Genomic DNA, 12656 nt, shown 5'->3' on the forward strand with positions numbered 1-12656 from the left:
GAATAAAAAATAATCTCTTTAAAATATGAAAAAATAACTAAGTTTTCGCTATGATAATATTAAACTGAATTTAAAGGCTATGTTTTAGCTGTAACCATGGAAACAAAAAGAGAGTAACATCACTTAAATTGTTATTCTTTGCTTTTGATTCAAATTCATTAGAATCTTATAGTGTAAATATTGAGTTTTGGCGGCCATTTTGGAAAATGGCCGCCGTATTAGCCATCTTGGCAGATATCAAATGGGTCCCATGAAAAAAAATATACTTTATGCTTTAATAAAAAAAAACTGTGCCAAATTTGGTGCTTTTCCCATTTTTGAAGTATTTTGGCATTTCCTGTTACGAACTGAGCGGACTAAAAGACTTACTTTAATTTCTATACATAAATGCAAGTTAATGAGCGGAAACCTATTTTGTCTATTTATAGTTACACTGACCTACACATTCATTCTAGAGACGTCATTAGCAATCTCAAATTCCGTTTTTATGCAAACTACCTATATACCATGTTTCATTGCAATCCGTCCTTCTGAAAAAAATGTATAGAGCTGAAACCAAATGGAAACCGTAAATCTCATAAGCAGACTTTTTAACCTTGTTAAAAAGTTCTATCTCACGCCTCTGGGTGTCTATGAGCTCTAGATTTACTTTAAAATTAATGTTTCCACTACATGACAGTTAGTCGCATATAAACATGTACACGACATGTAAGATCTAAACGGCAGATGTATTAAAGATCAAAACATCTGTATCCGTTTCAAACATTTCAAAATTTAAAGCTAGTCAGTCACATTTAAGCAACTCTTCATGACATGTTTCAGTTCGCGTACATTCTGTTAGAAATTTAACGTACGTAAAAAAAGTGCAGCATAACAAAATTAAATCAATTGTTAAGACTTTTTAAAAAGTGTTCATATATTTCCAATCAATCTTGGTTGCTGAACAAAGGGAGATGATAATGACTTTACAAATTTGCATACTTACAACTTGTGTGGCTAAATGAGTAATATTCAACACAAATCTTTGACGTTTATGAGTGTAAATGGTCAGTTGCTGAAATTTGATTAACCAGAATCTGATAAACCTCCTTTAATATCTTAGAAAAAGTATGGAAAAAAAGTCTAACTCCTAACACGAATATGGCGAGTTCAAATCTCGCCGAGAATAAATTCCTTCAACGTCCTTCCGTCAGTCGAGAGTACCGTTTATTATCAAATATCCCAACACTAAATGTGAAATAAATATTTCAAAACTCGAATACAGTGATACAGATCTCGTTCGAGTTAAACGGACTGGAGCAGCAGGACTGACTCGAGCTATTTGTATGATTCTTACATTCTCTTTGATCGTATTGCACAAATTATTTGATAACTCAAACATGTTTCTTATTCTCCAGCAACTTCGAATCTTTTTTTCCACTTAATCTGTTCTGTGAAGTAATGATTAAGAATAATTAAACAGTTAAAACGAATGTAAAATGTTAGTTCAGAACTAAAGGTAAAAACATGCAGCTGAAAACATTAAATAAATAAAACTGAACTGGACCATAAATGGAAGAGTTTTTCAAAGTTTTGTGGCAGTTTTTCGTCCATTCAGACATACGCTATCTCTGTAGATTGTGTAATTACTGGTGCACATGGAGATTTCTGCTCATTATGATCTTCTATATTGTCGTCACATTTGCTATTTTCTGTCACTGTGTTTTCTGATTCTTTCTGTCCATTTATTTTAGAAATATCAGTTACACTGTCAGCAGTTGTCTCTGTTTGTTGTTCAGTTTCCTCTTTTTCACGTATAAGATCTTTAAGGCTCTTATTTTCCAGCGTGAGAATTTCAACCCTATCGGCCAGTTCATTATGCTGTCTTTTTAAAACAGTGTCCTTCCTTTCAAGTTTAAGTTGGCGAATTTCCTCTATCATCTTTGCTTCTTTGTCTTCATACTCTGAAACGGGAATAATGTTTATGTTATCATAGTAATCAATCAATACGAAGACGATATTAGTGTATAAGACATTTTTGCATAGTTTCATCATCTTTTATTTCTGATAAAGTCTCAAAACACTATTATAGTGACAAGTTCAGCGAAAACTTTATATAAAGTCAGAAAGTTGTCTTTGTTTACGAGAGGTCTTTGTTGAGAGGTTAAAATACACATTGTTAATGCTAATACTGAAAAATAAATTTGTGTTTTAGAGCTGGTGGTATTTGGTCAGTAGGGTGGGGGGGGGGGGGGGGGGGCATTTGCAGAGACTAGACGATTAATATACGACCCCGTTTAAACTTCAAAGCGTTATCTGATGATTATTTGAGGGAGACTATTCAAAACTGTAACATGAAAAAATTCAATTTAAATGATATATAAGACTCCAAATTGTACGAAACATAATCATCATTTAATCTAATTTAGGTGGCGTTTTCATTACCTAAACCTTTAAAGGTTTCTCAAGACTTTTCCAAACATGTACATAGGTATCATGATATGCAAAAATGTGACATAAGTAATTTGAATGTGTCGCCGTTTCAGTAAGGTTCTAGAATAAATTTAAAGTCATAATTCCTCCTGATCTGCTTACTTTAACAACTAGCATGCAGGCAATTCCTTTCAGGGTTTCTCTAGGTAATTAGCTTGCTCGCGGGATGTTTGCAGAAACCTGTTCGCGGATTTTGGAAGCAACCTGTTCGTGGGATGTTCGCAACAACTTGTTCGCGGGAAGTTTGCAGCAACATGTTCGTGTGATATCGCAACAACTTGTTCGCGGGAAGTTTGCAGCAACTTGTTCACAAGAATTCGCAGCATATCTGTTCCCGGGAAGTTCACAGATCTGTTCATAGCAAATCTAATTTGCATAAAACAAGTGAACAGCAAAGGAACGTTTCGCGATCAGTGTATCAATTTCATCAAGACTTTGCGACATGTTCACATGTAATTAACGACATGAACACGGCATGTTTTCGCGGCAAACTGTAACATTTCAATAAGGGATTGCAAAATTAACCTGATTTATTTAACAGGAAAAAGAGGTCTACATTTCAGTCTCGAGCAGTATTGCAGAAGCTTGCTTGTGATACCTTTAATTGTTTTCTCCGATTCATCAAGACGTTTTTGTGTGACTGCTCTTTCAGCTTCAGTGAGCTCTTGCAATTCTTGAGCTTCAACAAGAGCGTCTTCAAGTTGAATGATGCGCATGCTCAGGGACTCCATTGTCTGATCCATATCCGTCTACAATATAGTTTCATTGTCATTCGCTTATATTTCAATGTAGTTATGGTGTCAATACATTAAGAAGATTACAGCAGAATTAAAAGAACGAGAACGGTAGTGGAAATATGATTTTAAACGAACGCTTTTGATTCGTACCACGGCAGAACGCCGTCAAAACTTTTTTTCATAACTTGACAGTGACGTCACACGGCATTACCCTATTTACAGAAGAAAAGAAGTAGGTCAATATATCAAATAGCAATCGCATAATAATATTTGATCACGAAATAACAATGGGCCTTGAAGTGCCATGGTAACGAGCAATGTCTGTCACTGAAATAAATCTTTTGTGATGTGGGCTCGAATATGACATTTGACAATTCTTTGTTTATATTCAGCCTATGAACAAAGTTTTTTTTTTCACTTCCTTTGTGACTTTATTATTAAATTCACTTTGCTGGAAAATAAATCATTACTGAGACGGCCAGATGAACCAACCATATCTTGTTTCAGATGTGTTTTGTATTCTTCCAGTTCTCCCATTCGTAGCTCTATACTCATCTGTCGTCTGCTCAATCGCCATTTTTCCCGCTTCAATGTGTCTGTGAGATCTCGTGCAACCTCGAGATTTTCTTTCAGTTTTTCGTACAAACTTGTATTTCCTTTTGAATCTTCCGATTTATTCTGTAAAGAAATTTAGCGATGCAAGTATTAGATACAAGTAGTGAAAACGTTTATAACTTCAGACGTTCTTGCATACCAGCTGTTTACCATGGTTCGTCTTGGGTACCATGTCGAACATCTGATGAATGGAAAATTACGTACTTTAACACATTAAAAAACATTTTAGCAGTGTTGTCTATACCTGCGTCAGTCAAACGCCACTCTACCTTTGTCCAACAAAACCTATTTGTAAGTTTCGTTACTTCCCGCAGTGCTTCTGAAATAATGCCAAATCGTTCTACATACAACCATTTCTTTGGTCATAGCTGGCGCACACAATTGGACCAAGAAATGTTATTACATTGCATCAATGAATAACTGTAATAATATGTCTCATTTCAGCAAATGATTGCCGCTGTCTATGGCATCACTTCACGCAACAATCTTGAAAAGAAAGGCGGCCATTTAAAACATTTTTATCTGTGCCACCAGATTGATTATTCTGTTAATAATATAACATATTTACTCATTAGCAGCTAGGTGACATAAAATGTTTTTGATAGCTTGACAGTTTAATTATTTGCGGTTCTGGTCTTATTTTAGGCGACCATGCGAAAAATCGCGCAGTTATAAAAGAAGAGAGAACGTTTTGGACCAATTTCACTTTAGAAACTAAACTTCCACGGCATAAAAGAAGATTTCATGGAAGCTGCTTGTAAAATCATTTGTATTGTGTCGATAACAAATATGTTTTTACTGTCCCTCTTAATGTGTCACGTTTAAAGCTGATAATACAATACACATATGTATTTCTAGACAGTTACTTTGACCGAGTGGAAGATATTGCTGGCATTGTAGTTGAACTCTTTCGGATTGTCAAATCAATAATCCATCCAGTTTGCTTTTACATGTTGAAGGCATGTGGTTTAATCCATGCATTACTTAAAACCCAACAAAGTAATTAAGCGTGCATAAACTGATAAAAAATTAAGCTAAGCTTACCTGAACGTGTCTTTCCTCTATGTGTTTAAGACAGACAGACAAATTATCTAAACTGTCCACTAGATCCTCGGCTGTGTCCACCAACGCTATTGACTTCTTGTGGTTAAATACTGGATTAATATTCAATGTTTTCTTCGTCGCCATTTCCAACCTTCCCAAGGATCTGCTTATAAATTTTATATTCTCATCCGATCAGATCACTTCGTTTCTAGTTGTCCGATTGTTCAGATACCTTTATCTCCCCGTTCCACAGTGTCCATTCTTGAGAAAGACTTGAATGCGCTTTTAGATTCTTTAACAGATTATTATGCTAGAGCTAAACTAGGCTTAAAATGATTTGCTCTTGATAAACTTAACTGTACGTCATTTGTAAATAGTATTCAGTTTGCAAATTATGAAAGTTACATAACTTTACACATTGCTTTTTAATTCGAACAATAAACAATGTACATTAAAAAATAATTAATCCATCAAAACTGTCATCAGTAAAGCATATCATTTAATATGTCACACACCGTTATGTGTTCTCTCTTCCTATTTAACTGCATAAATCAAAGACAGCTCAATGAAGTCCTCACCTCCTGTAAGTAAAGTAAAATGTTTTAGAATTATAAAGGTGCTACGGATACAATACAACGGTCATATTTCATACAGCAAACTACCATCAAGTTGTAATTTACACAAGAACGATCATTTAGTATGAAAATTGTGTTACTTATGTGGCAAAGCACGTTGTATTTTTATGAAAATCTTGAGATACTGAGAAAAAAGTTAATCCGACGTTCTTTGTGCTTTAAACATTTTCAAACTGGTAATATTTGATATTTCCATATCTATCAATGTACTTCCTAATTATTTTTATTTCCCGTTTCTATCTACATGCATTAAGATAATTTCCTTGATAAACACCCGAGTGCTGGCTTCACTGTAGGATACTGACCTGGTTACTAAGTATATATTATAGAGCTCCGACCATGCTTGACCTCTTGCCAACATTATTTACGGCGATTTACTTAAAGCGACTCATTTAAACATTTATGAACAGAACAGAGCATACATTTTATTAGAATTAAGCATAAACAGCTCATCTTCTTTTATAATACGGCAAAATAGTTTTTCTTTCAAGAATGCAGAAATGTGGATGCTGTGAAAGTGTCCGGATGAACAAACTTATTGATGATTGATGATTTTTGCAAGGTATCCTTATAAATAACCAAACATATTGTGCAGAAGGTAGTAAACCATTACAACACTTTCGAAATAATACAGAAAATGAATATTCTTTTTGCCTTTTTATCTAGCACATTCTCTCTCTCTCTCTCTCTACCTTTTTTTTACATGCACTCTATGCCAAATTTATTGAAAATGAGCTGGTTGGAAAACTTCACTCTAATTAATGAGTACATTTCATACTGTTACTAAAACTGGATCATTGACACTTCTGAATATTCATAGCAAGAACATATTTGCTGTCTGATCTTTTGTAAGCTTTCAGTTGTTTCGCTTAATGTAGGTTATTAAAAATGACTCCGATTGGTCTCCCCTGAAAACTTAACACGCTTGTCTACTGAGACACATATTTTAGTTGTTCTGTTCAGGCTGCTTGAAATAAAAATCATTTATAAAGTTTCATAAATTATTCATTATAAGAAGTTTTCTTGTATATACTTGAAATCATTGTAAGAAAGATCAAAAATAGAAGAAAAGTATTTCACTATTACCCTCACACGTTATTTTCCATATTATGATGTTAACCGTGTTGCCTAAAAAGGCAAACTAGATGGTCTTATACTTGTAAAACTTGATTATTCTCCAGTTAAATGAACTAAATCTAAAGCTAAAGCTAAATGAAACTAACTGAAGAGCATACATAGTCAGATAACCAAGATTAAGACACAATACGTGACCTTACTAGCTAAATTTGTGTTGCACGTTTACTATAATCTTTAACAATACATGTTACAAGTTTTTATCGAAATCAGTTATTTTGGTGATGAATCTGTTGTAGGTTTCTACAGGATATGTACAAACTTTTAAATCTGTGGATTGTTTTTAAAAATGAATATAACTTAAAACAATCCCTAAAACGACTGAAAAATAATTGATTTATCAATGTATTTCACTGATTAGCTCTTACTTATCAAATTTTAAGAACTAATTATTTCTTTATTTAAATTGTACATAAAGAAACAAAGTCGATGTTATCCATGCAGGTCCTGTTCATGTACATTTATTTCTTAATTTCAAAAGTTTAAGGTAACCCTCTGACTTCTTCGGTTTTTTTCATATATGAAATAGAGTGTCTAAAATGTAAAGAAATCCAAACATTTACCTTGAGAAAATATCACGTTCAGTTAGTCCTTTGGATCATTAGACAAGAACGTTCTTTTTTTCTAACCTAACAGTTACATATCACATTAATTTGTTACAAATTAACTTCACTTTTCCTTTAACCTGTTCATTATATTTCTTATTTACTTTAATGCACTGACTGTATAAAGATACAATTATTTGACCTGAACTGAATGTAAAATGATACTTTTTTTTAGTATAGACAATCTCGATTATCTCACAAAGACTTGCTGGGTCAACTCAAGTAGGGCCTTCCTCAAACAAAAAAAGGGGAAAAACATTGCAATTATTTTGCTTATCGCTTAAAATGTCATTCAGTATTTTCAAAAGAAATTTGTTGTGCTTTTCAGTCTCTCTTATGTTGATGAATTTAATCTGATTTAACTTTCAAAACATTTTTTAAAGTTTAAATCTGATTAAATAACTTTAACTAAAATATTTATTTTTGCAACATTTAACTATATCTTCCTCATTTGTTAGGTACAGATGCCATGTCCATCTGACCGTAGCAAAGTGTCTGTTTTTTATAATCATGTACAAATGTATGTTTGTTGGATTTAGAATTTCAAACAGCATGGAAGTTATACACAACAGTTAGTTAACCAGTTACTCCAGTATTTTTGAATTTCTTAACAGCAAGACTTTGTGAGTAACTTACAACTTCCCGCCTTAAATGAACGTAGGGAATTTCACATTGTTTGAGGATAAAATAGCACACAAAGGCACACTCCACTCTGGAAAGTGAGGTTTAAGGAAACCCCACTAAAGTATGCAAAAACAACCTAAAGCTGACTAATACAATGGAGGCGTTGTAGTCAGACTGCTATACATTACTTTTCGCTTAAAACTGCAGTCAATGCAGCTCATTTAAACCCTTGAAAATTAACTCTCCATATCTCCATAAATAATGACTGGGTACAAATCGCAAATTCCTCAGAATGCAGATAAGGCTGTTGAATGACGGTAAAATCGCAGAGTGAAAAGCAGATAAGGCTGTTGAATGACGGTGAAAAGGTACTAATAAAAATAAAAAAAAGGAAAAACATAGATTATGATTTCTCAGCATCAATTTTCTAGAAGTTCCACAACTCATTAGCCTTATGCACTTCATAATTGGCTACGTTTATGACCCAAATAAAGGAATAATAGAACTTCTGAATATAATTACCACGTAAAACCTGTACATTAAGATGACGAATAACTTAATCATTCACATAAATATTAGTTTATACTTAAATTATTGACAACTTTATATTTTCATAAAACTTCAACCGCAAATTAAAAGAAAACAGACTTACATGAATGACGTGTCATCCCTAAGGCAGCTTTAGCAAATGCAGAGTTTAAAAATGAATAACTACATCCTAATGCTAGGTTTATTGAATTTCTATAAAACAACGGACAGTAAAGATAAAATATTGTAAGCGATGTTACAAGATAACGTGAACCTCCAAATTGACCTTAAATATCAACCTTTTCGTTCTGAACGGTTTGCCTTTCTTAGGTAGCAAATGATTATTTGACAGTTTAAAGACCACTAAATGATAAAATATAATCTGTGCTCCTTAGATTAAATTGTTTGACTATTATAAATAGTACAACAGCAATCTCAACCTTGCAGTCTACAAATGGATTTTACTTACCTGTCTTCGATAATTGAAGTGGATTTTAACCTTTAAAATATCTTAAATGATCTTTCATGTAATTCTTTAGATGATTTCAATGTTTGTGTTAACTTGTTTGGACCAACGTTTGATGTATTACTACAGACACTGGCAAATCTACAAAGCTACAGTTGACCTTGGCTAGCAAAAATAACCACAGAAAATATATTTTCAGAGTCTTTTTTATGTCATAGATGTGCCGAAAAATGCTCCTACACGCATACTAGAAAAACATTTTCTTGAAAGCTTGCCTTCGACCACCAAAGAATGCCAGCCTTGCACATTATATTCTGGTCTAGCTCCCAACCTAAGAGAATTGGCATCTTGTCAAAATATAACATTTCAATTTCGATATAGTATGAATAATTGTGATTGTGTACAGTTAGGCTAACTGGCTGCCCTTGCATAAGTAATTGCCCTTCCACGACTGCCTGTCTGTACATAACTGACAGCCATTGCATAAATAAATGCCCTTCCAAGACTGATTGTGTGTGAACGACTGGCTGAAATCCAGCGTACTATTCCATATTTACCAAATAGCAGATTTAGTCCTAGAGTCAGGGTAACATTTTCTTGCAAGCGTGACTATTTGTGAACTATGTAAGCACATATGAGCCGTGCCATGGGAAAACCAACATAGTGGGTGTGCGACCAGCATGGATCCAGACCAGCCTGCGCATCCGCGCAGTCTGGTCAGGATCCATGCTGTTCGCTAACAGTTTCTCCGATTCCAATAGGCTTTAAAAGCGAACAGCATGGAGCCTGACCAGACTGCGCGGATGCGCAGGCTGGTCTGGATCCATGCTGGTCGCACACCCACTATGTTGGTTTTCCCATGGCACGGCTCTCATTACACCTGTATCTTACATAATGCCACATCCGCCGTATAAACATATCCACTCCGCCATTTCAACAACAAATTAATCTTACCCCAAACTCGAAAGATCATTTTTGAATTCCAGTAAATATCAAATGATCATACTGAGCAACTGCTGTTATTTTTAAATGTTTTAAAAAAATAACATAACACACAGTATCCATGTACTTGATATCTGTCTAGATGTCTACATTTTAAAGCCGTTTACATTTTAAAACCTTACTTTGATACTTTGATGGTAACTGACTTTGTTTTTTTTTACTTACGTCATCATTCATATAAAACAGTAAATGTAATACTACTATAAACGTAAGAGTAATATGATATTAAGTGTTTACTTGCCATCGGTTATAAATCTAAATTAGAAGTTTTACATAATACAAAATGTAGATCATTGACCGTCAAGTTTTGTCGTAATTGTATGGTATAATAATAATTTACAAGACTCGTGACATGGAAAGCAGTTAATATGGACCACTTTAACATTTATTAGCTGTTGTTAACTTCACCATTCCATCCCATCCCTGAATTTCACATCGCTTAAGGCTCGCCTACACTATTCAAGAAAATCTTGTAGGGCCCATAAATCACTAGATAATTTATATCTTGTACAAGCAATTAGAGCTTTGCAATATTTCTTGAACTTGGAAGACATTAATTTTAAATGGAGGGAAATGTTGACAGGTAAATAAAAAAGATGGCCGAAATAATACCGGTACAAAGTGTTTATAAAGATCAAATATTTGTACATTTAAAAATTAATCATTAGTGAAAACATTGATTGAGAAAAACTCTAGTTGAAGTGATACATATCCAGTTGAAGAACAAAGCTATTTAAAAGATATTATTTTAGGAAATAATTATGATAAAACAGTCATATTTTGTTAATATATAACCCTGTGAGAAACATCATTGATAATGTAAAAATACTTTTTCATTGATAATGTAAAAATACTTTTTGAGAACACCGAACTTGCTGATGTTACTCTTCCACTGGAGTACTAGATATAATTTTATTATTGAATTATATAAACTTAGCTTTTGAGCATGTCATTCAATTAAAAAATTTCTTTTTTTGCTGTCCACACTGCCATGTTTATTGTTAAATTATCAAAGCCAAACATTCAATGATGGTTTTATTAGATCTCAATACACATTTAATGCAAAAAATGTAAACAAAATGCCATACTGGGCAGGTGCTTTTCATCAAAAACCCTTTATCAGAGCATTTGACAGCACTACCATCCAAGAAAAATAGGATGAGTTCTAAACGCTACAAGATCTTGTAGCCGAAAATTATCTGGAAACTGCCACTCAAAAAGACACGAATCGGGGACACAATGTACTGTCTACACTATACAAGTTGCTGTGATTTATATCTTGTGCAAGTTTTCTTGAATAGTGTAGACGTACCTTTAAAAACTATTCAATAACTTGAAAGTAAACGGAAAAAAAAGAATATGTACCTTGTAATTGTTTGTTACAAATTTTGATGGTAATGTAATTGGACTGTATAAATTCACGAGGCGCACACTGTATGTTGCTTAGCAAAGAAATCGCCAACATGACCTAGCTATAGCACATGTATTGGTATACACTATAAATGAAAAACGGCTGTAAATTTGAGATAATCTGACACAGTATTTTTAGTAGAATGTTTACTTTGCTCTATTCAGTTATCATACATGTTTCCCAACGCAACTTGTGTCTAACTTTCCAATTTATAAGGACAAACTGTTTTAAGTATCCCATATATCAGTTAATCGAAAACAATCTGTCAAAGAATACATGACACCAGTGTAATTTTGGGTACTCGAGAAAGTTTTAGGTTACAGAATGATATAAATCTTGAGTTACTGCTTCTTATAAGTTAATTGACCATTTCATTAGCTTAATAGAAAAGATAAGTGGTTCTTATTTTCAATTTAGTATAGTGTTGTATGATATCTTAACCTCATGGTTTGAGAAATCACGAGTTCTTCACCTACGTACTGTGGAGAAATATATTGTTTATTAAATGGAAATGACATGTTTTCACAAATAAATTGATTGTGGCATCAGGACATAGCCCGTTCACTGACATAGGTTAAAGAATACAGATATTCACATAAGGAAAGTGAGCTGTTTGTCATATAAGGCATGCTAGATACCAATAATTAAGAAATAATACACTTAGTCGTTGTTTTGAGGAACTAAATTACAAAGGGACATGATAATATGCGCCTGAAAGATAATCATGATTTTATTCAAGACGAAATCTCTTTTTGAGATATGACATTTAACTAATTATTCTAACACGATATCTAAGTCTATTTTTTTATGACTTAGTTCATTTAAATCCATAGTCATAAACTATTCATGAAAACCTTTCTAAAAGAAATGTGACATGACAAGCCAATGTTCTAAAAACAAAGGAACAAGCACTTCTACCGTCTTTGTTTAAAAGGTAACAAAGGTGGTAATGATGAATCAAATTTAATATCAGGCATGAAACAAATATCTTTTCCCCCACCTCATGGAAACTATAACGTTGCAGTTACTTAAATGCAAATTTGGCACATAAGTAATTATATTGTATTTAGTTAACATGTTACATGCTTTAAATCTAACGAGAGGTTTAGTTTCCTGTATCAGCAAACACCGGATTGAAAGAGATAGAGCACCATTTAAATGACCTTTGTGGTAGATCAAAAGGCAAACCGAAATTAATTCAATTTATGCATAAAGTATAATTGCTTCACAGAAGTGAAATCAAAATGCACAACAGAAACCGAAATTAATTCAGTTTATGAATAAAGTATAATTGCTTCACAGAAGTGAAATCAAAATGCACAACAGAAACCGAAATTAATTCAGTTTATGAATAAAGTATAATCACTTCACAGAAGTGAAATC

At 33.3% G+C, this 12656-nt stretch overlaps 1 protein-coding gene across 3 annotated transcripts; it reads right to left on the reverse strand.

The window, feature by feature from the left end:
- Nucleotides 1-1192: 1192 nt before the first annotated feature.
- LOC123542747 (110 kDa antigen-like) lies at nucleotides 1193-9939 on the reverse strand. Of its 3 annotated transcripts, none has more exons than XM_053543124.1 (5): nucleotides 9815-9939; nucleotides 4869-5449; nucleotides 3702-3887; nucleotides 3071-3221; nucleotides 1193-1943 (listed from the first exon to the last, which is right to left on the reverse strand). In XM_053543124.1, exons 2-5 carry the CDS (start codon nucleotides 5010-5012, stop codon nucleotides 1594-1596), a joined length of 831 nt encoding a protein of 276 aa, XP_053399099.1. In that variant the 5' UTR covers nucleotides 5013-5449; nucleotides 9815-9939; the 3' UTR covers nucleotides 1193-1593. The 3 variants fall into 3 exon arrangements, with proteins under 3 accessions (XP_053399099.1, XP_045184681.2, XP_045184673.2); XM_045328746.2 differs by lacking the exon at nucleotides 9815-9939 and adding an exon at nucleotides 8519-8656; XM_045328738.2 differs by lacking the exon at nucleotides 9815-9939 and adding an exon at nucleotides 7201-7390.
- Nucleotides 9940-12656: the final 2717 nt, after the last annotated feature.

The sequence above is a fragment of the Mercenaria mercenaria genome, chromosome 1 (assembly GCF_021730395.1).
Source record: "Mercenaria mercenaria strain notata chromosome 1, MADL_Memer_1, whole genome shotgun sequence".
NCBI lineage: Eukaryota > Metazoa > Mollusca > Bivalvia > Venerida > Veneridae > Mercenaria > Mercenaria mercenaria.

Coding starts and splice junctions, on each gene's coding strand:
- LOC123542747 (XM_053543124.1), bottom strand. CDS start 5,012: ATGGCGACGAAGAAAACATTGAATATTAATCCAGTATTTAACCACAAG. Junction 3,222..3,701: donor CACATCTGAAACAAGATATG/GTTGGTTCATCT, acceptor ACTATATTGTAG/ACGGATATGGATCAGACAAT. Junction 1,944..3,070: donor ATCGGAGAAAACAATTAAAG/GTATCACAAGCA, acceptor TTCCCGTTTCAG/AGTATGAAGACAAAGAAGCA.